Genomic DNA, 27614 nt, shown 5'->3' with positions numbered 1-27614 from the left:
CCACAAGACTAAGGACAATGTTGCAATGAACCTCTCTGCTTGTCAATCAATCCATCAATAGAAAGAAAGATACTCCATTGGATAAATACTTGGAGTGGAATTCTGCACATCTAAGTGTTAAAATATATTGCTAAGTTGCTTAGTAAAAGACGGAGTAATCTTATTTCCTGGGGCTGGGGTTAATTTTTTCCTCACACATGTGCACTATTAATCTTTTTGATCTTCATCAATATAGTATATATCTCATTATTTTAATTTACATGGTTTTACTAACTTGTATATTTTTTGGTTGCTTTTGCTTATAGATAAGTCTGAGCATCTTTTTATAAATGTATCAGTAATTTGTACTTGTTCTTCGGTGAACACTCTATCTATATATTTTGCCCATGCATCTACTGAACTTTGTCTTTTTCCTCTTTATTTGCCAAAGCACTTTGGTTCCTAAAAGTGATTCTATATTCCTATTTTACAAAACTTTATTTTTGTTTGTGTTGTTTTAATCAGGATTGTACATTGAATATTATCAGCTACCTTTTCATCATCTATTGAGATGATCATACTTTATTTTCTCCTATAAAAGTTTATTGTATCTTTTAAGGATCTGGTTTCATAAATTATAAAATTCCTTCTTAAGGATAATAGTTTCTTTGGGGTAAGGATAAAAAATACTATTGGAACTTAAAAATCAAAGAAAAAGCCTTTGATTTTTATTTAAGTGCTTAAATTTGTTTGACAGTTTGAAAAACCTGTAAAGGCTACTGATACATTTCTCAAAGTTAACTGCAAGCTGGGAGCCAGGTCTAGACTACTACACACAACCTGGAAATTCAGCCAAGCGTAGGATTTAAGAAATGTCTCCATAAGGCAGCAAACCAGGAAATCTGAAAATGCTATGGGATTTACAAATTCTGTAAAAATGTGTTACAAATCCCTGAAAATCTAATAAAATGCTGATAGAATGTGAAAAAGTTATAGGATCGTTCAAGTCAAAAACAAATGTTTTCTTTTCCTCAAAGAATTTTCACCAGAAAAATACTTACAATATTTGACACATTTACAGTAAAGAATTACAATATACAATTTAGCTACATTGCTAAGCTTTCTCAATTAAACAGCTGAAAAGAATTATCTATTAACTCCTATCTCGACCGAGAGAAGCCTCTTCATTACTCAAATGTCCTAATGGAGACAGAGATAAAGTATAAGTGCAGTTGAAAACCATTAAATCTTTTTTTTTTTCCATCAGAAAATGAACGTAACTTGAAGGGATATACCATTTATAAATGTGATCACGCTTGCTAAACAGAGTAATTCATCCACCATAAGGACAACAGTCCCAACGATGAGTACTGTTTAATTTGAGGGAAGTGGACTTGGCCATGGTTTGATAGGTCATCTACTTCAGATTCATCGTTATTGTAAAGAACAAAATTTAACACAGTGCATACAATATTTCAAAATTCTGCAATCTTGTTAGCATAAGGTAAGTACTTTGGGTAATTAACTAGAAGATACACTTAGAGCAACCAGAAGCCATTAATTAAAAAGATGTCAGTTTTCTGTGGATAGCTGGGGTCAAGTGGCGACAATTTTAATGTTCTGTTACATGGAAAGCAAATGTTCACACATTATGTAAGGCACCCACAGAACGACTGGGTATGTTCATATTGTGTGACCTTTATTATTTATTGAAAAGATACACCTAGCAGGACTCTCAAGAACTGGGGGAGTAGGAATAGTGGAAAAAGAATAGCTGAGTATCACCAAGTGAGCCCACTTTGAAGGCAGCAACAAATATGGCCATTGTTTCATCTTTTCTTCCCTCTGAAGTCTTTGCTGATCTGAAGTGAGAGCACTTGACTAAGAGTTAGAAGAATTGGGCTCCTATGTTATCTCTTAAACTTAGGAGCTCTGCCCTTGAGCAAGTAGCTTATTCTGTCTGCATCCTTAATGTCATCATATATGATATGGGAAGAAGAATTCATTTACATACTATATAGATTGTTCACACGAAAAGGAACAAGATTGCATGAATGCAAGTGGGTGTCAATGCCCACATACTGGGACCAGAAGAAATTGGTCAGTGAGCACATGCAGAGAGTCACCTGGCAGGTGGAAGAAGATTGTTTTGGAGGGGAAGAGAACAGGAAGAAGGAGATCACTTCCTGCTCCCTGGGCTGCACCCAAATGATAAGTTGTTCCTTCTCCTCACCAAGGAGTCAAAACACAGTCCCTTTCGTCCTTATGGAGAGGGCGGTGTTTTCCTGAGGAATGAGTTTGTTTTCCTTGCTCAGGGAGAGGGCCCGCCTCCTCTGAGAACAGCTGGTGGGGTGAAGGGAGTGAGTAGCTACAAAGATGGGTGGGGATAGGACGAGGAGAGAGCAAGTACCCAGAGAAACGGCAGGTGCACCCATTTCAGGTGTGGCCGCTGGGAAGGGAACCGTTGATCAGTGACAGAGGGCTGGGTTCTGGGTCCTGTCCCAGAGAAGAATCCCAAAGAGGACAGAGGCACAGTCCTGAGACACGGGTCCAGTTCCAGGCTGGAGGGCTCTTCCCAAGCCCAAAGAAAGAAGCTTCCACATGGTACACAATGTGCACATCACGTTTTGTCTATATGTTTGCATCAGATATTGTCTGTTGATCTTAGCACTACTGCTGCACTTCTAAACTCTTCCCTAAATTTCAGGGATGGGAAGCCTGAGAAGAACATCTCCCCGGCTGATTTGTCACAGTTCTGGTTTATATTTCACCGGTGAGAGGCACTTGAATGCGATTTGGAAAGTGCAAGGAAGGAGAAATAATCGTTCTCCTTTAGAAGCAGTAAGTTGATGCATGGGCAGATGCCAAATATCCAAGTCCGAGAGAACAAATTTCGTTCTGGAGCAGCTGGAACCACAGATGGAAGTAGCCTCTCCTGGCTCCCACATTTGTCAAGTTCTTAAAAGGCAGGTGAATTCCTCCCATCCTTCTAAAACTATGCATGCATCTAATTCCCTGTATTAAATTCCTTCTTGATAAAACACTGCACCATAACTGGGACAGCATCAAGGTTACTTCTTTTGTAAATTTGCATATAATTATGTTCACTGTGCAATTCACTTTCTTCTTTTAATCTCTTTATGTCTATCCTGAAAAATTTTATCCAATGAAAACAACTGAACTTAGGTGGCCTAGACTGGTGTCTGCCAAGGGGTTGTTAGAATTTGGTGGTCCGCTAGTTTATCATGCTAATTTCATGACTTTTACTCTGTACCTAATCTGCAAGCATCCTTTTTTATCATCAAGATGGAACACTGGTCCCTTACTCACTTATCAGAAAATGGAACCATGAACTGACACGATTCGGCACTTGTTGATGGGACATGCGATACCGGAGGCGGTTTGAGTGGCTGGACTTTGCTGAGGCCACCACGGCTTTGCATTGGGACCATGGGCTGCGAGCCGCCCCTGCAGCTGTGTCGACCATACAAGGTTTTCAGTCAACACCTCCTTGGAGCAAGAGATGCCCAAACATTTGTCCTCAGTGTGGCTGTTCCTATCCACAAGAGGATGGTTAGAAAGTTCCTGGGGAAAGACAGTGAGAAAGAGGGAAGAGAAAGAAAGAGGAGTGGAGAAAAAGAAGGGAGGGCCAGATGGACCCCCGGGGCCATTGTCCTGGTGACACTACCAAGGCTCGGGGTAACTGCAGTTTCCTTGGGCGGGGGTGGGGCATCTACGATGGTCCTGATGCAGCTCCCAGAGCCACGGAGACCCTGCTTATTTTAGCACAGGGAAAGGCCGAAGTTTTCCATTCCTCGTGAGCTTTACTCCACCATCAACAGAAAATACACCAACATGATGAACATTCATCCTCTCCGTTCCGCTCACCATCCTTTTCCAAGAACTCACTATTGCCCAGTGAGACCCATTGCTCCTACCTGCGAACAGACAAGCAGAGCTGCTTTCGTTGTACCTGAGGGAACCACATTTGACTTTGAGGTTGGGTTTGTTTTCACCACTCATGTCACAGGGAGGTGTCACTTTCTCCTTTTTAGATTCTTTGAGCTCTTTCTCTGCATTCATTCTAGATTCATAGCTTGTCACGTATTTGCGTGGGGACAAGGAACACGGGATGATAAGTAAGACTTGATAGCCTCGACAAGCCTGGTGCAGAAGTTTGGAGCAGGTGTTGCTGGAAAGACCCGAGAGGACGACTGCAGGTCCAGTAAACCAGTGGACAGAAGAGGTCGGATGTATGGGGATGGAGGCTTGGGGGCATCTTAACCCACGCAGAAAGCGGGACAGGCGTGGTTAGAGCTCTGGGTGGTAGTCAGACAGACAGACAGGCAGGGAGGTGAGACAGGATTAGATGACCAAGGGCCAAGCAGATGACCAAGACAGAGAGATCCAGTTTCCAGGACAGGGGTGTGAAAGCAACACTTGGTCTGAGCAAAGGCTGTGATCTGGCACTCAAGGTCAGAGTGTAAGTGGCCACGAGGGTAAAGAAATGAAGCTAAATGCCTTGAATGCTAAAACAAGGAGGCTCAGGCCCAAGGTCAGGACACGAGTGAAACCTGCAAGGATACAGGAAATAGGATTAAGGGACCAGAGCTTGGGAAGGAACTTTGGGGGTCCAGAGACCCAAGGACAATCCTGACTGGGCCTCCCCACGGAGTTACTTCAATAGGAAGCCTCCTGTTTTCCTACAGGGGAAAAGAGGAATAATCTCATTTAAGGGACTTATTATTATTATTTTTTTGGTCTCTTGATTGTTTGTCCCCATCCGGACTTATCTTCTGAATGGAAAGCAGGGGATCTGCAGTGGGGGCCATCTCTTGACTGCTGAGGAAGAGGTGGCCGTGGTCAACTCAGCAGGGAGGTCTGGAATTCGTTTTGGTAGAAAAAATGTCCTACAATTAACATACTTGAGAACTTGGGCTTGTCCCATGCTGCACATTCTTCATGGCATTTGGAGACATAGGCCTTGGGGACTGTGGAGGGTGCTGGGATGTCACCTTGACCGTGGGAGAGAGGGTGTGAGCAGGACCAAGCTGAAGCACTCCAGGGCAAGCCCCTGAGGTAGGAGGAGGCTCCGGAAGGGTCACCTGAGCAGTCCGACCAGGCGTACTGAGGACACATTTGTTTCTCGGTCTAGAATTGAGTACATTGCATGGAAATATCCAGAGAACTGTTGTGAGCGTCAGATTTTTCCTATGGATTTCTGAACAAAGCATTGAAGTCCCTGTCGGCCCCTATAAAAAGTCTACAGCTTCTGCTGACAACCATCTGAACCTACAAGTGGATCCTCGTCCAGGTCAGATGAGACTTGGCCCTGGCCAACAACTGCAGCCCTATGAGAGATTCCGAAACAGAGCACCCAGCTAAGATGTGCCCAGACTCCTAATCCACAGAAATCATGAGATTTTTTTAAGTTGCTTTAAAAAAAAGAAAATAAAAAGAGTCTATGGCAAGATAGGAGGATTTTGGCAGGTGGGTTGATACCAAGCAGAAGAGGACACTTCTGGGACCCAGGAGGTAAGAGACAGCCGGGACCCCTGGTAGGTATACCTCGTGGGTACAGAAGGACAACTTCCAACAGCTTTCTGGGGACAGAGGGAGATGCCTGAGCAAAAGCAAAACTATTGTGCACCAAACAGTGATGGATTCTTTGATGTCTCCAGGAAAAACTGGAGTTGAGGAAACTTTGGTCTCATGTGAATGTGCTACAGGTAAGAGAAGGAAGGGCACAGGGCGGGGGTGAGAGAAATAGGCAGGGAATAGGGGGTCCCATCCCACTGCAGCCTCTCTATGTACGAGAGAGTGGAAGAAGATAGGAACTCCCTCCAAATTAAGGAGTACTTCTCCCTTGCTTGGAAAAGAAAGAGACACGGACAGCTGCAGAGAATCAACAAAAACTGGCTATAAATGTAACACCTTTCCACCCAGAAAACCAAAGAGGATCAAAAAGAACTATCGGGCTTCCCTGGTGGCGCAGTGGTTGAGAATCTGCCTGCCAATGCAGGGGACACGGGTTCGAGCCCTGGTCTGGGAAGATCCCACATGCCGCGGAGCAACTGGGCCCGTGAGCCACAACTACTGAGCATGCGTGTCTGGAGCCTGTGCTCCGCAACAAGAGAGGCCGCGACAGTGAGAAGCCCGCGCACCGCAATGAAGAGTGGCTCCCGCTCGCCACAACTAAAGAAAGCCCTCGCACAGAGACAAAGACCCAACACAGCCAAAAATAAATAAATAAATAAATATATTTTAAAAAATAAAAATAAAAAAAGAACTATCGGCAGAAGCTTATACATACTCACTACCCCAGACCATAGTAAGAGAGCAATAGAATTTATAATGGGCATATAAAAAGATTTGAATAAATGGAAAGACTGGCCATGATATTGGCAGGGAAGGCTCAGTAGTTTAATGATATTGATGTTCTCCATGCTAACCTTTACATTTATTACAGTGTTCCAAATTTTTCAGAATATTGTTTTGTACACTTGATCAAATTAGCCTAACTTTCACCTAGAAGAAATATGCAAATAAAAATCCATGTGAGAAATCTAGGACATTTTTGAAAAAGAAAAACAAAGAGGGGAGGAGTGTTGTATGAGATATTAAAACATATTAGGAAGAGATAAACTTCTAGTAGGCATGGTCCTGATGCCAGACAGACAGTGCGAGAGAGAGGGATAGAAAACGGATTTCAGCAGACACATTTTTTTCATAGACTATAAAGGAATCAAAGTTAGCGGGAAAAGGCTGGGCCAGGCAATAAATGGCTTTAGTACAACTGGCTAACTGTGGGAGGTGAGGTGATGACGACAGTGATGATGATGGTAACAGCGAACGTGTATTGACTCATTGCTGTGCCAGGCACCGTGATAAATGCTTTCTATGAACCACCTTATTAAATCATCACATTACTCCCCTTATCTCATTTGCTTCCCACACGAGGAATCTGTGGTTCATGCAGGCTATGTAATTTTCCTGGAGTAACACAGACAGATGGTGTGTGTCTGGGGTTTGAACTCAGCCCACTCTCTTAACTGATGATTTCTACTACTTCTCCTTTATTTTTCTGAAGTAAAGTTCAAATTTCATAAACCTTAATACATAAACAATAGGATTTAAGTTCAAAGGGTTTAAAGATGGCACCATAAAACCAGCATTAGAACAGTATGGAGGTTCCTTTAAAAACTAAAAATAGAATTACCATATGACCCAGCAATACCACTCCTGGGCATATACCCAGAGAAAACCATAATTCAAAAAGACACATGAACCATTGTAAAGCAATTATACTCCAATAAAGATGTTTTAAAAAAAAAGACACATGCACCCCAATGTTCATTGCAGCGCTATTTACAATAGCCAGGTCATGGAAGCAACCTAAATACCCATCGACATACGAATGGATAAAGAAGATGTGGTACATATATACGATGGAATATTACTCAGCCATAAAAAGGAATGAAATTGGGTCATATGTGGAGACATGGATGGACCTAGAGACTGTCATGCAGAGTGAAGTAAGTCAGAAAGAGAAAAACAAATATTGTATATTAACGCATATATGTGGAATCTAGAAAAATGGTACAGAGGAACCTATTTGCAAAGCAGAAACAGAGACACAGATGTAGAGAACAAATGTATGGACACCAAGGGGGGAAAGCAGGGGTGGGCGGGTGGTGGTGGGATGAATTGGGAGATTGGGATTGACATGTATACATTAATATGTATAAAATAGATAACTAATAAGAACCTGCTGTATAAAAAAATAAAATAAAATTAAAAAAAAACAGCGTTTCTTTTCTTCCTGGAAATCATAAAAAAGCAAATGCAAGAAAGAGGAATAGAAAATGCAAACTCTTTTATGCACGAAATTAGGAAACAGCTAAAATCTCAACCACAAAATAGGTGGTGGGGCAGCCGACAGTGTACACTGGGCAAAGGAAGATGCAGAAAGACAAGGAGAGACGGACCCCGGCTGGGACTTGGAGCAAGCATCAGCAGGGTACGCATCGTGAAAGCGGGGAGCACATGTGAGGGGCAACAGACATCAGCGACCATGGTGTGCCCAGGCTGGGTGAGGCAGCAGCTTCTCTGGACCTGCTGTGTGTCTTAGATCAGTGAAGGAGGGTTCAGGGAGGAGCCAGATACTTGCACAAAGCAATCTCTTCCTGGGGATATGCATTTTCTTCAAATGTGAGCACTCAAAAGGAAGCCAGGATCTAGCAAAGATACTACAAGGAAAATGGAAGAATAAAATAGAGACAGAAATCTATAACGAAATCTCCTCAGAAGAACGCCATGATTGAGATGAAAGCTGTGAATAAAATAGCTACTTGTCTATGAAGCGAGAGCTCAAGAGAGAATGAAATGTGAGCTGGAGGAACTGGAGAAAGAAGGGAAAAAATAAAATCACAAAAATGAAGGCAATATTGGAGAGAGCACGAAGGAGAACGGACTTTGTGGGGAAAAAGACGTAGAGAATAAACATGAGAAAATATCAAACAAAGTAAAATGGGAGTAAATCAGTTAAAAAATCAGAGGGAAAATGACACCCTCTGGAAGACAGGTGAAGGGAATCTGATGGCACCATAATCGGAGACCCAGGTCACCATGTTACCTCCTGGGCAGAGGCAGAATATCTGGATCTTAAAGGAATAAAGACAGAAATCTATTGAGCACCTAAAAACGTTTTCAAAAATACCTGGGAATAAATCTGGAAATTAATTCCATAACTTTGTTGACATGTTGCAAAAAGATGACTTCTGCACCCTAATCCTTGAAAAGACCCAAATTGGTGCCAGGTGTCAACCATCACCTTCTCTTGGAACAAAATCAGTTCATTCTGTTGTCTTAATTTGTATATTTTCTGTGACTTGAGATAAACTTTGAATATACACACCCACAAATGCAAAGCACGGAAGAGAACAAATATTTACAGGCATGATTCAAGAAAAATTTTCTTACATAAAAGATGATTTGATCCTACATATTAAATAGGCATATGACACATCTGGGGGAAAAGTGACCCCACATGCGTAACATCAAGGCATAGGCTATACATTTACTGGACTTCAAAGTCAGCTCTTCGGTGCATGCAGGCCAAAAAAAAAAAAAAAAAAAAAAAAGAGTCGTTTCTAAGGAGAAATCAGGCAGCTTCTGTCCCCTCCCAGGAAATAATGCAAGCTACCAACTCCTACAAGCTAAACTCACTTTATGTGCAAAAAGGCAAGAGGCAAGCCATTCTGAAGAACGAACCTGGAATAGTCCTCGCTGGAAAACTATAGCTAAAGGAGTAGCATTGAGCAGGGGATCAATCTAACATAGAACTGAGGTGACATCAAAGTGGGGCATACACTGGCTGAGCAGAATGTGTAAGGGATAAGCCCTGACCACAGAGAAAGCATTTACTGATAAAAAATTAGGATACTTAGAAAATGTATCATTGCTTATACTGAGAATTGGGTCGTGTCTACAGAGAGTGAGGCCCAAACTCCTGATGTTGACCCCGGGCCGATGATTTGCTCCCCTGACGTTGCTCTGTCTCAGAAAGTGGCACTTCCACTGTTCTCAAAGACCCGGGCATCCTGTTCGACTTCTCCCTTTCTCTTCGACATCCAATCCATCAGCCAGATCAATTCAGAAATCAACTACTCGTGCCTTCTTGACCGCTCGTCCAGGCCACATCACAGCACAGGCCTGCTAACCGGTCTCCAGCTGCAATTCCTGCCTTCCACCTAGGGCTGACAGGGTCCTTTGAAAACACTAGGCAGAGCACATGGCATCTCTTAATTACCCCAATAGCCTGCTAAGTTCTGGTGTCCGCAGGGCAGCAGAAGAAAGGAGAGCGCCGCTGTCACAACTCTGATCCACTGCCTGCATTCCCCCCCGCTGCCCCCTGCCAGGCAAAGCCACATCTTTAAGGGCATCGATGAGGAATGTGACCGGCTGGGACCTCCAGAACCTCCTTTCATTCCACTGCAGTGAGTGAGCAGGACCCAGCTCCAGTGTCCTCCTTGGTGTTTCTGGAACATTCCAGGTATAAACCCACTTCTGCCCCGGCTTTGACCCCTTGACCTTCAGTGCTCCCCCCAGATATGCACATGGCTCATCTCCCATTTCTTTTAAGTTTCTGCTCAAACATTACCTTCTCCTGGGCCTTCTCAGATAACCCTACTTTAAATATAAACTACTCCTCACTGCTCTCCCGTTCCCTACACCAGGCATGCCCTGACTCCTGTCCTTGGACATTCCTCCGATCAAAGCATCCCTGGATGGCCAGAGAGCAAAAGATGTCCAGGCAGCCCATGGGCCAGGGCATCAGTTATCTCTTGTATCAGTGGCCCCTCTTTCCCCTTTAGCAGCTAACAAGGGGATGTTCCAGGTCCCCAGGACAGCAATTGAAACCCACTTCCTCCAACTATAAATGACATACATTTGCTTAGCTATCGATTTCTGTGAGCACAGGTAAGGCCCACCATGGTATTAAACCCCGATTTTTTTTTCAAATCTCTTTTTGACAAGAAGCCTTGTTTGTTCATGTAAAAAAAAAAAAAAATCAGGAGACAGAATTGAATGTCTTAGACTTTGTGTATCCAGACCCAAGGTCAAAACTGTAATAACATTATTTTTCAGGAAAGATTGTTTCATTTCTGCAATAGCTGCCCTTAAACCACTGCAATTTACTCTGGAATTCTGCAGCTTCAGGATTAAATTGCATCTCTTGGAGAAACAGCCTGAGTCTGGGGTGTGTGTGTGTGTGTGTGTGTGTGTGTCTGTGTGTGACATAGAAGAATTGCACTTATGCTCTTAGTGACTATTTGATTATGGGAAACATGTTCCATAAGCAAGGCTAAATTTTTCTTAAGAAACATCTTTGCTACTTGCATAACTAAAATAATAATATACCATTTCCCCTATTCTATTGAAAAATATTAAAAAACCAAGCATAATACCTGGCATTATTCTTATCATAAGAAACAGGCACTACTATAAACTGCGGGAAGGAGTGTAGATGAAAAAAGTGATGACAAGCGGCCGATACGTATTGAAATCTATAGAAATTGCTTACTCTTTGAACCATAATTCTACTTATAGAAGTTTATCACCAGAGAGAAAATGGACACGTGTACAGAGATCAATGAGATAGAAGTCACTGTGACATTTTTACGATAGTGAAAAACTGGGAAAAAACACAATATCCAACAGTAGTGTTGGACACACTTGATTGCCAAGCATCCATCCTCCCCCCTAGTGAAATAGCCTGGGTTGTAGTCACGACGGCCGTATGCTTAGCTATAACACAACTTGTAGAACCCCTGTGGCGAGGGCTGACCTGGCCGGTGAGACATGAGCAGAATTGATTTATCACACAGTCTGGAGAGGTCCTTAGAGGGAACTGACTCAGGTGGGTGTGAGAGCCTTCTCTCTGTGCTTTTCCTCGTCCATGGAAATGTGTAAGTGGCCACTGGACCTTAGTAGCCATTGACTGATGGTGGGAGATGCTTTCGAAGAGTGACAGAAGAGACAGATGCAAACAGTGTGGGTCCCTGATGACTCAGGGGAGAAAAACTAATCCTGCCCTATCTACTCCCAGACTCCTCTTATGAGAAGGAGTAAACCCTTGTGGCATTAAGTCACTGAATTCAGTCCTAACAAAGGCAAGAGAAGTTAGATGTATCTATTGATGTATGAATAGAAACTCAACAGAGACGTTAAAAAGTCACAGTGAACACCCATATCTGTTGCCGTGGAAAGACATTCATAGCTTATTATTAACTGAAGAAAGAAGGTTGTAGATCAGGAAGACTCACATGCTCGCAATTTTTAAAAAACACAAAATTATATGTATGTCTACAGTTATATATATTTGCCAGGGGGACAGGTCTGAAAAACTAGATGAAAGTTTACAATATTGGGACTTCCCTGGCAGTCCAGTGGTTAAGACTTCACCTTTCAATGCAGGGGGTGTAGGTTCAATCCCTGATCAGGGAACTAAGATCCCACATGCCTCATGGCCAAAAAAAAAAAACAAAACCAAAAACATAAAACAGAAGCAGTATTCTAACAAATTTAATAAAGACTTTAAAAATGGTCCACATCAAAAAAAAAATCTTAAAAAAAAAAGTTTGCAGTATTTATCTTTGGTTATCTTTGAGTGATGCTTTTAAAGGGGGATTTTAACTTTTAAAAATTTGCTGCAATTTTTAATTTTTTCATTAATGATTTTAAATTGCATATCAAGTTCAAAGGTAAAAAGGCTTCTATAATTTAATTTGCGCATCACTGATGGGAAGGAATAAGACGTCTGTAACACCCATAACAGACAAAGGGTTATTTAATCTATGAAAAACACTCTTTCAAATAAATGAGACATGGAGATGAGTGTAAGAGTAATATGAATGAGAAATTCCCCAAATGGGAAAATGAAATGGTCTGTAAACAAAGGCTAAAACATTTTCAACATCATTAGTAATCTAAATTTGTAAATTTAAACAGGAATTTGTAAATTAAAACAATTCACCCATCACATAGTAAAGATTAAGGAAAAAAGGATACTATCTAGTTGGCGACGTTGCAAGACACACACAGCTTCATACTACTGGTCAGCGTGTAAATTGCCCTAATATTTTCCAATGTGTCCTGGTCCAGTGCAGACCAAGAGCCTTCAGTGTGATCACAGTATTTCACTTCTAGGGATTATATAGACATTTCTCCAAAGAAGACATACAGATGGCCAACAGACACATGAAAAGATGCTCAACATCACTAACTGTTAGAGAAATGCAAATCAAAACTACAATGAGGTATCACCTCACACCGGTCAGAACGGCCATCATCAAAAAATGAACAAACAATAAATGCTGCAGAGGGTGTGGAGAAAAGGGAACCCTCCTGCACTGTTGGTGGGAATATAAATTGGTAGAGCCACTATGGAGAACAGTATGGAGGTTCCTCAAAAAAAAAAAAAAAGAAAAAGAAAGCAACCACACATATGCACATTGAACTAACACACGAGGATGTCCACTTCTGCAGTGTTTGTAATAGTGAGAAATGGAAAACAACCCAAGAGAAAGAAAGAACATCCACACAATGTCAAGCATTAGAAATTATTTTGAAGAAGATGAGCATAATGGAAAATGTTTGTAACATCTATATAAACTACATTGCACATGCACATCTATATAAACTACATGCACATCGATATAAAGTACATTAAATCAAATGTATGCTATTTGTTTCCATGTAATGCAACATAGGGCTACAAGTATGGCCCCAAATAAAAAGTCACGCGGGCAGATACTCTGAATAACAGGCTTTTATTTTGGGATAAAGTGCTTTTCACATGGGCAATGTATGTGGCATGCTACAGGGGAGTAATCTCAGGGATTTAAAACAAATTTAATTGATTCTCCCCCCAACCAAACGGTGTCTATCCCTCTCTTTCCTCCCTCTGCTCCTTCTCCCTAAAGGAAATACACCAAAAGGAACTGTGGCAAGTATGCCATTTGTTTTTCTCTGATTGCTGTTACTTTCTCAATAAGAAAATGCAGCACACTATATACCTTAAGTCTTAAGATTGTTAGGGAAAAAAAAACCATGATTTATTTATTTATTTGTTGTTTGTTTATCCTATCAGTATATATTTGGCCCTCACCTGTTTAATAAATTACTGAATGAAGTTATGTGAATGAGAAAGGAAAGAGAATTTCCAACACATTCGTAAGCATAGTTAAGGAAACTTCCCTGGAGAAGGTGATAAGATAGAAATAAATTATTTTTACCATGTCTAGAATGGTTCCCTCATTAGTTTCCAACACTGCTCATTTTAATTTATGTAATGTTTACAGTGTTACCTTAATACTGGGAAAAGTTGCTTTGCCTTTGAAGAGAAAGCAAGATTAAGGGTGAAATTTTGCTTTTAAAAAGAGACTACCAAGGAGATGATAGGTAGTTTTTTATATCTATGGTATCTAGGTAAATAAAACAACCAGTAGTTTTATTTTAACCTTCTAAAGCCACTTACCCTTACTTATCTAAATACTGGGGAAATAATTTTCCAACAATGAGTAATTCTGACAATTTATACTTGTTTTTCCATGTGTATGGGCTTGCAGGGGTCCCCAAGCAGATCATGGTCATCCAACATAGGTAGTCAAGGTAGAGCTTTCCCAGGTAGTCAAGGTAGAGCTTTCCCAGGTGCTGAAATAACTAACATGAATAAACTGCCTCCCCTACCCGGTCTTTCCAAGGGCATGTTATACAAGAACATTACATGGCCCAAATAAAAACACTTAGGTGGGTTACTAGGTGTGTGATGTGAAGGATGGATACACTTGGTGGAGGTGGGGACGTATATATTTGTAAGAAACATCTCTGCAAGAAATGATCATCTCATCCTTTAGAATATAACATACATTAGGTAGATAACAAGCAAATCAAGTAGCTTCATACCTTTAGAGAATTTCCACACGATGGTGGGTACAGGATAACCCTCAGCTGAGCAATTGAGGATGACAGGCTTGCCATAAATCCCATCCTGGTCCCGTGGCTGAACCACAAACTTGGGAGGAACTGAAAAGAGAGAAATGCCACCAGTAATTCAGACAAGACTGCAGATTATTAAAGCTGTGATTTTAAGAAATCCAAGAATTTTAACAAGCATGAAAGTACAAAGAATGCTTTACATATATGTGAAAATAAAGCAGAGGATTTGTAATTAGGGATCAATTAAGGAAACAATTTCAATGCAGGTGATTTTTCTTATTATATCAATGATCTGATGCAGATGGAAGTTGCTTTGCACTGGACTCTGGAGTGTGGCAGTTTGACTAAACCAAGGGAATGTGACATTCTGTTTTTGATTTGTGTTATGGAAGATCATCAGGGATCCATTCTTGGGTATGAAATGTTTATAAAGCATCCAATATCTATTCTTTCTCTAACAGGAGATGAAGGGAGAATTAATAGTCTCTTCCTAAAGGCAGTAAAGAACACAACATGGTATTGAACTTTTCCTAAAAATCTGATAAAGACACATAGACCATTATTTCTGACATCAGTACCCTTCTGAACCAAAAGGGACTATGGAAGCCAGCTGAAGTGAGCTGCCATGAAGGCTTTATAGAGTACCTATTTAAAATAAAAAAACAAAACAGATTAAGTAACTGCTTATTTGGTGAGTTTTATGAGATGCTGAAAAAAACACCATCCCTACCCAAAACATACACATGCACTCTGCTTAAAAAATACCTGCCAAGAGAACATAAATGTTTTGAGTTAAGTTATTGTGATTTTAAGAGTATTCAAGTCTTCTCTTAAAGAGAAGATACAGATTCTTCTAGGAAAGGTAGCATCTAAAGGTGTTAGGATCCAGAAATCTTTTCCAGCAGATCAGTGACTGATTACAGGATGGATTTTCAATGAGAGTGTCACGAGACTAGGTGAGAGGACATAGATTATGTCCACCATATATTAGATACTTAGCAAATGTGGGAGTTCTTCCCCTCCTTTCCACAACTCCTGATAAAGCTAATCTTCTCTGCATTGCAATTTGCAGAATTCTTTATTTTGAGGCAAAAATGTGGTCCTAAGTGTTAGAGATATACAGGAATTCCAGCCACTACACGAAATGGACTGGGGAGAAGTTTAGAGTTTACATTAGTTAGGATCTTAGAAGCACGTTGAAATGGCATGAGCCATAGTGAATGTCACTTTGCCCATCAAACAGCCAAGGAGGGGGGAACAAAATCAAGACAAGAAGCAGCTAGAGATGGAACTCACTGCTGTGTTTCTGGAAGAAACAACAGAGAGTGATGGTTAAGAGCACAGAGCCAAAGGCTAAACACCTGGATTTGATCTCCAACTTTGCTACTTGTAGGTGGGTCATATCGTGTAAGCTGTCAAATGTTTCTTAGCTTCTATTTCCTTATCTGTAAACTGGGAACTCATTTTATAGCACTGGTATGGGGGTAACATGAATGAAGATCATAAAAGTTGTCAGAAGTGCCTGGAAGATATGAAGTGTTGTAGGAGTGTTGGTTAATTTAGTAAATGCAGGTGTGTCCAGTTTTAACATATCATTAATAAACACAGTTTCCAACGTGCAAATTATTTAATTAAATAATTTGCACAGCCAATGGGTCTTTTCATAGTGAGCAATTTTATTTCATTTAGGTGGTATTCTGAGAGAAATGTAGTCTATAAAATGTAAATATATTTTTAAAAAGTGATAAGGGATGTCTGTCCGTCTCATGGTGAGAAAATTATTCCTAGGAAAAAAATGCTGGAGATTTTAGACAGCAAAGTTTTCTAGTAAAATTAATCTAACAACCACAAGGGTAGACTGCAAAGTTTAAGACATCATGTCAGAATCATTCTGTCCAGGGTGGAAGGTAAATATGCAATCATGTACATTCATTCTGTCTATTTGGCTCAAATTCTGCTAAGAGCAAGGAATCTCTTGTCAAATGGGCAGGGTAGCTAATCTCTTGCATTTCCTCTGGAAGAATGTCTAATTATAATTGATCCATGATCCCTCCCCTCGATTTGGTTCTAATCCAAAGCAATATTATTTAAAAACCGATCACAGAGGTTTACATGGAAAATAACCACTGACATATTGTAAGTGTAAGGCAATTACTGAAGGAAATGGCCCATAAAATTGAGAATTATCTTTCATATGCCCCTCTTTAATCTCCTGGTATCAGGTGCTGATGATTCTTTCTTGCAAACGTATCACATATCCTCAAATTCTCTTCATCTTCATTGCCGTGTCCTAGTCATGATGGGTAGACAGGGTGTGTGGTGAAGTGCCTCCATCCATCCGGTTTCAGCACCGCAGTGTGGACAGCTCCATGCATTTTGCCGGGGCACCACACCCAGAACATGAGTCTCTCTTTGCTGTCTCAGGGCCTTTTCTCTAAAGTAACAAACACTCACTTCATGGGCGCAACCAGTGAGGGATGGGCGTTGGGATAAATGCCCTGCCTCTCCATCCTCCAATCCTATTGAACAACTCTAAGGTGTGCTCTACGTCTGTGCAAACATCAGAGGGTGTCAGAATCACCTGAAGAGTTGATTAAAACCCAAGTTGCTAAACCCTGTCCCTAAAAGTTTTGACCCAGCAGGTCTGAGGCAGGAACCAAGACGCTGCCTTTTCTAATAAGCTCTCAGGTGATGCTGAGGCTGCAGGTCCAGAGACTACCTTTGAGAACAACTGTTCTGTGTGATGCCTTGGAAGGTTCCCAGAAGGAATGAGCCCCAGTTGCCCACAGCAGCAACTAGTTCATTAAAGCAACTTTTACTGATTTTTCCCCTCCTTTCCTTATCTCATTTCCCTTCATTCTTTCACTCTGGGATCCAGGTATTACATCTCAAATAAGTGATCTACAGCCAGTCCTATACCTCACACTCTGCTTTCAGGGGGACTTAACCTGAGACAAGGCTAAAACTGGCTCTTATCTGGATTTATGAAACAGCTTCCTAACTAGTCTACCTGCTACCTACTGGCCCACTTGAATGCATTCTTCACAGTGGCCTGAAAGATCCTTCTAAGAGAGAAATCACATGATGTGACTTCCCTGCTTAAAATCATCAGTGCCTTCACATTGTCCCTTGACACAATTGAAACCCTTACAATATTTTGAAGGCTCTTTATGACTTGGGTCCTTGCACTCCAGCTTCATCTCTTGACATTTCCTCTTGTAAGCTTTGCTCCAGTCTATCTATTCTCCAGCACCCCCTGGGTCTTCACATAGGCTTCTGTATTTCTTTGTTTAACAAATTATCAGTTAGTAGTATTTACATCTCAGCTCAAATTTCACTTAGTCTGGGACACCTGTTCTGATGCTGTGGACAAGACTGAGTGCCTCCACAGAACCCTGCGTTATCATGTCATAGCCTTTACCACACGTTTGGTGTTGCTGGTTTAAATGCCTGTCTCCCACATCTGGCTGCACACCTGGGAGAAAAAGAACCATGCCTTTCTTGCAGACCACCGCACCCCAGCACATAACACAGTGCTGGAACATAGAAAGTATTCTTCAAATATCTGTTGAATGGACAAATCAATAAATGGATATTATTTTTCCAGTTTTAAAGACTAGGGAACAGACCCTATCCAAAGTAGCATGGCTCAGTTAATAACTCAGATCAGAGTGACTCCAATGCACAAGGTCTTTGAGGAGCATGGGTCTAGAAGCACCATCTAACAGAAGAAAGCAGAGAGCTCTGCGGGAGGATTTTGGCCAAGGAGATACAGAACTGAGGTGGAAGGCTGCAGAGCTGTCAAGACTGTCATGATTTTGGCCAAAACTTACGACAGGACCTAAAGACTGAAGACTCTGTATTGTCTCGGCTATAATTCCTCAAAGATGCTGGTTTCCTTTTTTTTTTTTTTTTTTAACTGTATTTTGGTTTCCTTTTATTTGCAGAACACTTTATTTGTGGTGAACATATCCACCAATATAGTTGGCTTTCCAATAGAGAGACTTTTCCAGTGGGGATGAGGGTGATTAAAGAGATAGAAGGGATGGGTTCAACCAAATAATTATGTCGCATCCCCAAAAGGCAATGCAGGCCACTGTTGCCATACATTTCTATGAATCATAATTGTGTGCACATGCAATACTCCTGTCCCCCTAAAAAGAGTCACGTGAGACGTATATGTTCTAAAATACCCAAATCCTGTCATGGGACCCATGTAGCCTGACAGTATTTGAAGTCTCGAAGGGATTCCTTTGAGAGGGTTGCCTGCTTCATGATGCTTAAGATGAGGGTTGTTTAAAATACGTGATTTTTGGCTTTGGTCTGTTTATTAAAGGGAAGACTTATTTTTGCTATTTTTAAGGGAGGAATAGGACAGGTATATAATAGGACAGGTATTTTTCAGTGTTAGGTACAGTCCAGTGTTTTATGTTTGGAACTCATGGCCTCTAAGTAGCTACATATTTCCAAAGAATGGATGTAGGTTTTGCTATCTGTCAACAGGAACAGGGATTCAGTTTTATTGAAGGTAAACCAGAAGCTATTTGGTGGTGGCAGCGGAGGACGGGGGTCCTGTGTAGATAAATATTGCCATTCTCTGCTGTATGGCATTTAGTCAAGATAGTAATTGATCAAAGTCTAGGTAAGATTTAATTTATGACACTGGAAACTAAACTCCAGTGGTTTCCTGTCATACCCAGAATAGATAACCTGGTCCCTCCCTTCTCTCCTACTCAATAGGGAGCACATTGGTCTCTTGCTGTACTTTGAACCCACAAAACCCACTCCTGACTCAGGGTCTTTGTACCTGTTTGTCTCTCTGCCTGTAACTCGCTTCCTACAGAGAGACCTGTGACTCACCCCCTCACTTTGGTCAAGTCTCTTTTGAAAAATCTCTTCAGAAAGGCTTACCCTGTGCATCTGAAAATTCCATTCCCTTATCACTCTCAACCCTCCTACCAAGCTTTACTTTTCATACCACAGGTAGACACCTGACATCATTTGTGTGTTCATTGCCTCTCTCCTGTACTGAAATGTAAGGTTTTTTTAAACTTTTTACTTTACATTGGAGTATAGTTGATTAACACTGTTGTGTTAGTTTCATGTGCACAGCAAAGTGATTCAGTTATACATATACATATGTATCTACTGTTTTTCAAATTCTTTTCCCATTTAGGTTGTTACTAAGTTTTATGGGGCAGGGACTTGCTCTCTGTGTGTTGATCACCATTGTACCCCCAGCACTCACAGCATCTGTTATAAAATAGGGGCTTAACAACTATTTGTTGGAAAAATGAAGGGATGAATGAAGCGAAATGATAGCATGAATATAGTATCATAAATTGCGTCCACAAACAGCAACTAGATAGTGGCCTTGTATAAGTTTTATTTTTCCTGCCAAATAAAGGTCAAGTAAGGGCTTTTTAGATAATGTGTTTGTTTCACTATGTGCCAGTTCATCATTAAAAGCCAGGAACAACAGACCCGTCATAAGATATAAAGAAGTATAAGAAAACTGACCTTTGGAATCACAGATAGGAAATCATAGTGTTGGTAGCTTTCCTCGCAGTGGTGCAGAGCCAATAATGGGAACCAAAGGGCAGGCATGTTTTGCCATTAAGTTCAGTCCTTTCCCTCAAAATGGCTTCATCTATGCCAAGGTCACCCAACTGAGTGTGACATTAGGGTGATCACCCATCCACTGCCAGTGTAAGTCATGAGGCACATGCATAAGTGCTAAGGGTTTTTTCTTTTAACTTCCCTATGATAACAGCTAATTTATTTTAAATTAAGTCTTCATAAATCTTCCCAGTGACCCAAACTATCAAAAATGTGCTTAGCTTTACAATGGCCCAAAGTCATATGACTCTGGTGTAAGGAATAACCAGGAACTGGGTTTCCAAATTCCATTTCAATCCTACCCTTTTATCCTATACCTCAGCTTTAACGTCTCAGTTATCACCTCTATCTTCCACACACCATTTATCCCCAACTGCTTCAGTTTCTGCAAAACTATATTGCACTATTACCTTTTTGACTGTATTCCCTAGGCTACCATTCTAATTAATTGCCTGATACTTGGGATTACCCCCAGCCTCTTCTATGTAATGTGTCCTCAATCATCTACCAAAGTCATGCAGATGTGAATGGAAGGAAGGGAGAAACAGAAGAAGAGCCGGAAAGGGACTTCCCACCTGCTGGCTTATTATGTGCCAGGTGCTGTGATAAATACATTCTTTTTTTTAACCCTCAGAAAACCCCTATTAACTATTCTCCCATTTTAGGAATAAGAAAATTGGGGTAAAAATAGCTTAAGGAATTTACTCAAGATCACACAGCTAATAGGTGTCCAAATTGTGATACGGATGGAAGGAAAAAGAGAGGCGAGGGAAGCAGGGATGGGGTCTGGAGGGTCAGTTGACAGGCTAAGGGGTCTTCCCTGGGTTCCCTTATCTGTAGAGACACAGCCCACTGACTGCTACCAGACTGGTCTCCCACCCCCAAAGGCAATCAGTTCCAGGACTTCTGAGGTTCCCCATCACTTCCTACATCAAGCATGTATTTGTTCAAGGCAACAAGCAGGCGGGCTAACTATGATAATAATGGCACAGCCTCTGTGTCTTAACTGGTGCTGTTTATCCCTCACTGACCTCAGAAAATATGTCTGAATGCCTCTGTCCTCCTTCTACTCATTCATTAAATGAAGAGAAACTGGAGATCCCTGCTACTATCTGGGTGCTAAGGACATAGCAATTGTTACCTGATTCCATTCTCTCAGCAATTCCAAGAGGTAAGTCTCATTATTTCCATTTTACAGATGAGGAAACTGAGACTCAGAGAAACTCAATCATGTTTCCAAAGTCATATAGAAAATGAACAAGCAAAAATGTGGACCTTGGTTTACTTACTGAAAGTTCCAGTGTTGTTGCTGTATTTTTTTAAAATTAATTTATTTAATTTATTTACTTTTGGCTGTATTGGGTCTTCATTGCTGCCTGCAGGCTTCTCATTGCGGTGGCTTCTCTTGCTGCGGAGCATGGGCTCTAAGTGCGCGGGCTCAGTAGTTGTGGCTCATGGGCTCTAGAGCACAGGCTCAGTAGTTGTGGCACATGGGTTTAGTTGCTCTGCGGCATGTGGGATCTTCCCAGACCAGGGATTGAACCCGTGTCCCCTGCACTGGCAGACGGATTCTCAACCACTGCGCCACCAGGGAAGCCCTGTTGCTATATTTTTTATTTTCTTTCTAAACCTTACTTATACATCAAGGCTGATGGCACTCACTCCTTCCATGAAGTCTATCAAACGGCACTGACCTCTCCCTTATCAGAAGTTGTTTTGCTCTTGTAATTAACAGTCTGTCACTTGGAGACTTTCCAACCACCCTCACTGAGACAAGGCAACTTCAAGGTCTCTGAACTCCTTATTCTATTTCTACTTTTCCCTAGCTACATCTCAGGCCAAAAACTTTAAAGCCCTAAGAGGAAAAACATTCTCCAATTTGAGTTAAAGATTTAAATAAAAACCCATATAATTATTCTCTAACATGGCTTGCTATTTTTATGTGGGTTTTGTTTCTCCAACTATATCTTTGCATATTTTTCATGAATCAAAGGACGGATTATGTTCCAAAGTTAGTGAGTCTACAGTGTGCAGTATGGAACACTCTTCATTCCAAACGGCAATAATCAATAAGATTCTTCATTTCACCAAAAGATCTATTTAGCTTATCCAGAATGTGATCTAGCTGAAGTGGTGATAAAATTCCACCTCTTGACCATTCAAACTAAAATTTGAAATTCTGAGAGCTGCTGCCTGATCTCTAGCTATACAAGAAGAGAGGCTGTCACCCACGGCAGGCATTAGTCATCCAGGGAGGAAGTCCCCTGCTCCAGTCATTGTGTACGAAGGACAGAGGGGAAACAGATGAATTTGTGAGATATTCTACATCTGGAGCGACTCCCCAACCCAACACCCAGCACAGTCCTTGGCCAGAATTCTGGCACGTCTGTCCTCAAGGCTTCTCACACATTTCCCTCACACAACTGGCCATTAAATCCTGTAAAGCATCTTCTGTTTTGCCCATCCTATGACCACCTTAGCTCCAGCCATCATCACTTCTCATGGGGACTACAAAGCCCTCCCCTTCAGGCGTCCTACCTGGACTCATTTTATTCCAATGCGTGACTCGTCCTGCCATGAACCATATGATTTTTCTGCTTTAAATCTCTTCATTAATTTCCATGGCCTCCAGACCTCATTCATAGGACAGAAAGCCTTCAAGATGTGGACCAGACTTAGCTCTCAAGTCTCATCCTTCTTCATTTTGCCATTCTGCACACCATTCCCCCAGACACAGAAGTATCTGCCCTGTCAAGCCCTCCTGCCATTGCAAGTAACAGACCTTCTTCCAGGAACATGATGTCTTCCTTCCTCTCCTCTTAACTACTTGCTGTATTTTCTAATCCTTCAGGATTTCTCCCTCCCTTCTGGAATCTGCCTCATTCCCGCTGCAGCAGGAGTTCTCAATGGGAGGAAATGAGCTTTCATCATCCCAGTGACTACCCCAAGGACTGGCATTTAGGAGTATGTGCTAAGTCCTTTGTTGCTTCATGATGCAACAAGGGAAAGATGAAGCAATGAAGGACAGAGCAAATGCAGTCATTTGGGAGTGGGTGTAAAAGATTATATCTACCCATTGATATTTTGAAGACATAAAGCTTAGTGATTTTTTGTTTTCTTTTGCAGACAAGTAAGACACAAGAAAATACTGAACTCATGGGACTGTTAAGTTTTTGGAAAAAAACAAGCAAAATAATGATTGCTACAGACGAGGACTTTAAAATAGAGAAAGCTTCATTAGAGAGTTAAGGTTATCTTGTAACCCTTATCTAATTAATTCATTTTAGCCATTGCCATTCCAACTGTAATTAAAAGAAGGGCAGGCCCAAAGAAAGCTGCCTTGACTTTATTAAGGTTTATTTAAAGGTGATTATTTTCTGAAATCAGCATGATGATCTATTACGGTATCTATGCAACATGAGCTCAAGAATTGGCCCAGGTTTAAATTTTAATTCAATGAATCATAAACCCATCTCCATTGTAGCATGGGCTAAGGAAAGTTGTATACCTTATGTGCCTTATATATTCTATTAAATAGAATTAACAGAGAGATATATTTACTAAAAGTCATGTTAAAGTTAGAATATTTTCCATATGTGTTATAAAATATGATACAGCCCGTGAGGAAGGAGTGCAAATAAGAGCCTTTAACTTTAAATCATTGAGCATTAATGCCAGAAGGGAAACTACTTTTTATTGAAGCCAGCCACTAACCTGTGACACCTATTTCATACAATGCCTCTCAAAATATCATTCGGCTTTTGATAAATGATGTCTCCTCCGTTGGCAGGAAAGTTAATATTTTGTGAAGGAAATTATTTCATTGTTTCATTTTTGAAGAATTTTGAATATTAGAAAATTTACATTTAAATTTTTTAAAAATTGAGGTGCAATTTATATACAGTAATATTCACAGGTTTTAAATGTACAGTTTGATAGATTATGCAAAAATCTGTGAAATCTACACCCTATGATGTGCTATGGCATGATTTTTTCTTTGTGCTTATTTTACTTGAGCTTCATTAATCATTTTGACCAGTAGATTTATATTTTTCACCACATTTGAAAATTTTCAAGTCATTACTATTCAGATCTATGTTTTTCCTGCCCTTCTTTCTGAGGCTCTAACTATATTTATACTGGACTCCTTGACATTACTTCAAGCTCACTGAGGTATTGTTTGCCATTTTAAGTCTTTTATCTCTCTAAAAAATTTGGATATTTTTCTCGTGCCCTCTTTTCAAGTTCAATTATCCTTTGTTCTGCAGTATCCAAGATCCCACTTAATATATCCAGTTAATTTCTCATTTCAGATATTGTGTTTTTCAGATCTAGAATTTCCTTTTGGTTCTTTTTAAAAAATGTTTTATACTTCTCTTCTTGCATTCCCTATGTATTCACTCATTGCACACATCTTTTCATTTGAATTTTTGAAAATGCTTATTATAGCTACTTTAAAACCTTGCCTGCTAATTCTAACATCTGTATGCCCATTAGGCTGTTTCTTTTCTTTTCTTTTTTTTTCCTTTTATTTATGGCTCACATTTTCCTATTTCTTCTCATACCCAGTAATTATGTGCAAGGCATTGCAGATATGTTATGATATTGAGAGTCTGGATTTTGTTGTCTTCCTTTTAAGAACACTGAATGTTATTCTTGCAAACAGTCGATTTACCACTGAAGAAATTTAATCCTGTCAAGGCTACCTGTAGGCTTTTTATTAGGGCTGGACTAGAGTAGTCCTTATCCCAGGGCTAGATTAGGCCTCTCTTATTGTGTGGCCTCTTCTGAGATTTTAAGTGAATTCCCTGTGTGTTCTCTACTCTGGCTAATCAGAACTCCAACGTTTCTCAGGACTGTGTGACTGCTGGAATCTTTATTCATCTCACATACTCCTGGACGTTGTTCTCTGCTAGATTTCATAGGGTCTTGCCCTATGCATGTGAAGTGTAGTATTAAGCTAAAGACTCAAAGGGAGCCTTATACAGATTTTTAGAAACCTTTCTTTGAACAGCTCCCCCACTCTCTAGTACTCTGCCCTGCAATATCCAGCACCTCAATAGATCTAAGTGTCTATCTTTGTTTTTCATCACCATAAAAATCACCATTATCTATTTGGGCTCTGCATCCATCTATCATGGTTTGGAAAGTGCACCAAGAAAAAATATGGGGTGAATTTTGGGCTTAACTCATATATTTCTCTCCTCTCTAGGATCACAGCCCTGTACTGCCTGTTTCGTATTTGGAAAATGGTTACTTTATAAAGTTTTGTCCAGTTTTATAACTGTTGATGGTAGGAGGATAAATCCACTGCATGTTACTCTCTGATGACCCCATTTGATGAATTTTACATTCATCTTTTAAGTTACTTGACTCAAAATCTGTCTCACTGAAATTTCCAACCATTTCTGTTGGTTCTACTTTCTGGAGCCCCACCGAGGTTATTATTACACTAGTTTGGACATATTCCACTGGTTCAAAGAACCCAATTAACTAAGTCAAGGACTTGGATGCTGTAATTATCTCTTTATCCTGCCACATACTTTCTTCCTCTCTATTGGCTCATTCCCATCAGTAGGTAAGCTTCCCCTGTCCCATGTCCACCTCGCCTCCTGTCATACCAACATTCCCGAAAATATAAAAGTAGTTGTATTTTCCTGAGTTCCCACGCGTTCACCTCCCTTTCTTTTTTCAAGCCCCACTAATCAGGGATTCACTGCACCCACACCACTCTACAAGGTAACAAACAATATCCATCTTCCTAAAACCCAGTGAGCAATTCTTGGTTCTCCGCTTTTTCTACTTTCAGTGGGATCTGATAGACGTTATCACCTATCTTTCTTGATTATTTCCTATTTTGCTTTCAGGACCCCACAGTCCGCTGGATTTCCTCCTATTCCACTGATTGTTCCTTCTTCCTGTTTCCTTTGCTGATTCCTCCTCTTATTCTGGAACCTTAAATTTTGGAATGCCTTGAGTCTAGACCTTCTTGTTTCTCCCACATCGTTCTTCCCCTTGTGACAACTGCTATTCCTTGTATCTTCTCCGCTTCTGTAGAAGACACTTTCATTTACCTTATTAGGCAAAATATGTACTTCAATTAACAATTCCTCTTTCTCTCTCTTTGCAACATTCACTTTATATACATGCTTTGTTTGATTCGTCTCCAAAACATATTGCAAATTCGTCTGCTTCTCATTACCTTGAGTGTGACCACCTTCACTCAATGTGCATTTTATCTTGCCTCGACTTCTGAAACAGCTTCTTACCTACTTGCTTTCTGGACCAGTCCATTCTTTCCACAGCTGCTAGTGTGATGATTAAAAACATAAATCAGGCCATGCCACTAGTCTAGTTAAAGTCACCAACGGCCTCTCTTTGCATTTAGAAAAAAACCTCCAGACTTCTAAAATAGCTGCATATTCAAATTACCCAGGGTGCTTGGACTTAAACTTGGCTGCATATTAGAATCAACTCAGGGATTTTACAAATTCCTGGTGCCTGGGTCCTACCTCCAATGATGGTTATTTAATTGGACTTCAACTTGGACATCAGGAATTTTTTAAAGCTCCCCACACAATTTTAATGTGTGACAAAATTCAAGAACCACTAACAGGTGATTTTGAATTGAAAAAAAAAAAAAAAGGATAATGCCCCAGAGATCTGGGGGATGGATAATGATTTAGTTGGGCTTAGTTAGGACCAGAAAACGGTCATCAATGTTTTCTTAAATCTCCCAGGAGATTTTATGGTGAAGTCCAGATTGAGAGCCACTGCCCCCACACATTATCTTGTCCTTGACTATTTCTCCAGCTACTGACCTGCTTTGAAGCACATTTCCTTTCTCGGGGCTATATCACCTAACTAGTGACTTAATGTTAATTTCCCAGAACCTTATTTAACATATTTAAAAAACAACCACACGGAGAGACTAATCAGATTATGATCCACTACATCATCCTGATTGGCTAGACTCAATTCCAGGTCATCTGACTTTTGCCTTGGTCAAAAAAGTCTGGTTGCCTTTCCTGCAAAGGCAAGTGATTCACAGAACACTCATGTACATTTTTATGTAGCATTTCTGTTCTCTGACCTGGATCCTTCAGAGCAGATTATATCGGAGACAAACTAATGTACTCACTGCTTTGCCCTTCACAAATGATAGTAAGAGTCAGTTCTTCTTATAAGAAAACACTTGCGAAGCAGTCCTAGATTGGCTCCCATTTTTATGCATCTTCAAAAATGGGGAAAAATGTTCATGTATCCCAATTTTATTAGCATAAGGCCATTTGTACCTTTGTTTTGTATCCAACTGAAGGTAGACTTTCTTACTCACTCAGGGAAAATCTTTTCCACAGATACCAAGTTGGTGCCTTCATATGAATTCTAAGTATGCTCCACTTTATTTTGTTGGCAAGTAGACAGAATGAGCATTACTCTTCAACAAGAAAGGAAGGAGAGGGGTCATGTGGACAAGGTGTGAGGACAGAGGAAGGACATGGGAACCTATTGGT

At 40.6% G+C, this 27614-nt stretch overlaps 1 protein-coding gene and 1 long non-coding RNA gene across 4 annotated transcripts in view; one reads left to right on the top strand and one right to left on the bottom strand.

The window, feature by feature from the left end:
- DSCAM (DS cell adhesion molecule) overlaps positions 1 to 27614 on the bottom strand; it is a gene marked incomplete at its 5' end in the record, with an annotated part of 739398 nt that overhangs the window by 238681 nt on the left and 473103 nt on the right. For both annotated transcript variants that reach the window (XM_082393800.1, XM_082393801.1), the window contains one exon: positions 14449 to 14568. In XM_082393800.1, coding sequence (XP_082249926.1) covers positions 14449 to 14568 — 120 coding nt within the window. The remainder of the gene's footprint in view (positions 1 to 14448; positions 14569 to 27614) is intronic.
- LOC309629636 overlaps positions 1 to 27614 on the top strand; it is a 127415-nt gene that overhangs the window by 47228 nt on the left and 52573 nt on the right. The window lies entirely within an intron of this gene.

The sequence above is a fragment of the Balaenoptera borealis genome (genome assembly GCF_965194805.1).
Source record: "Balaenoptera borealis genome assembly, chromosome: 5".
Lineage (NCBI taxonomy): Eukaryota > Metazoa > Chordata > Mammalia > Artiodactyla > Balaenopteridae > Balaenoptera > Balaenoptera borealis.
This window is presented reverse-complemented; position numbering and strand designations above follow the sequence as displayed.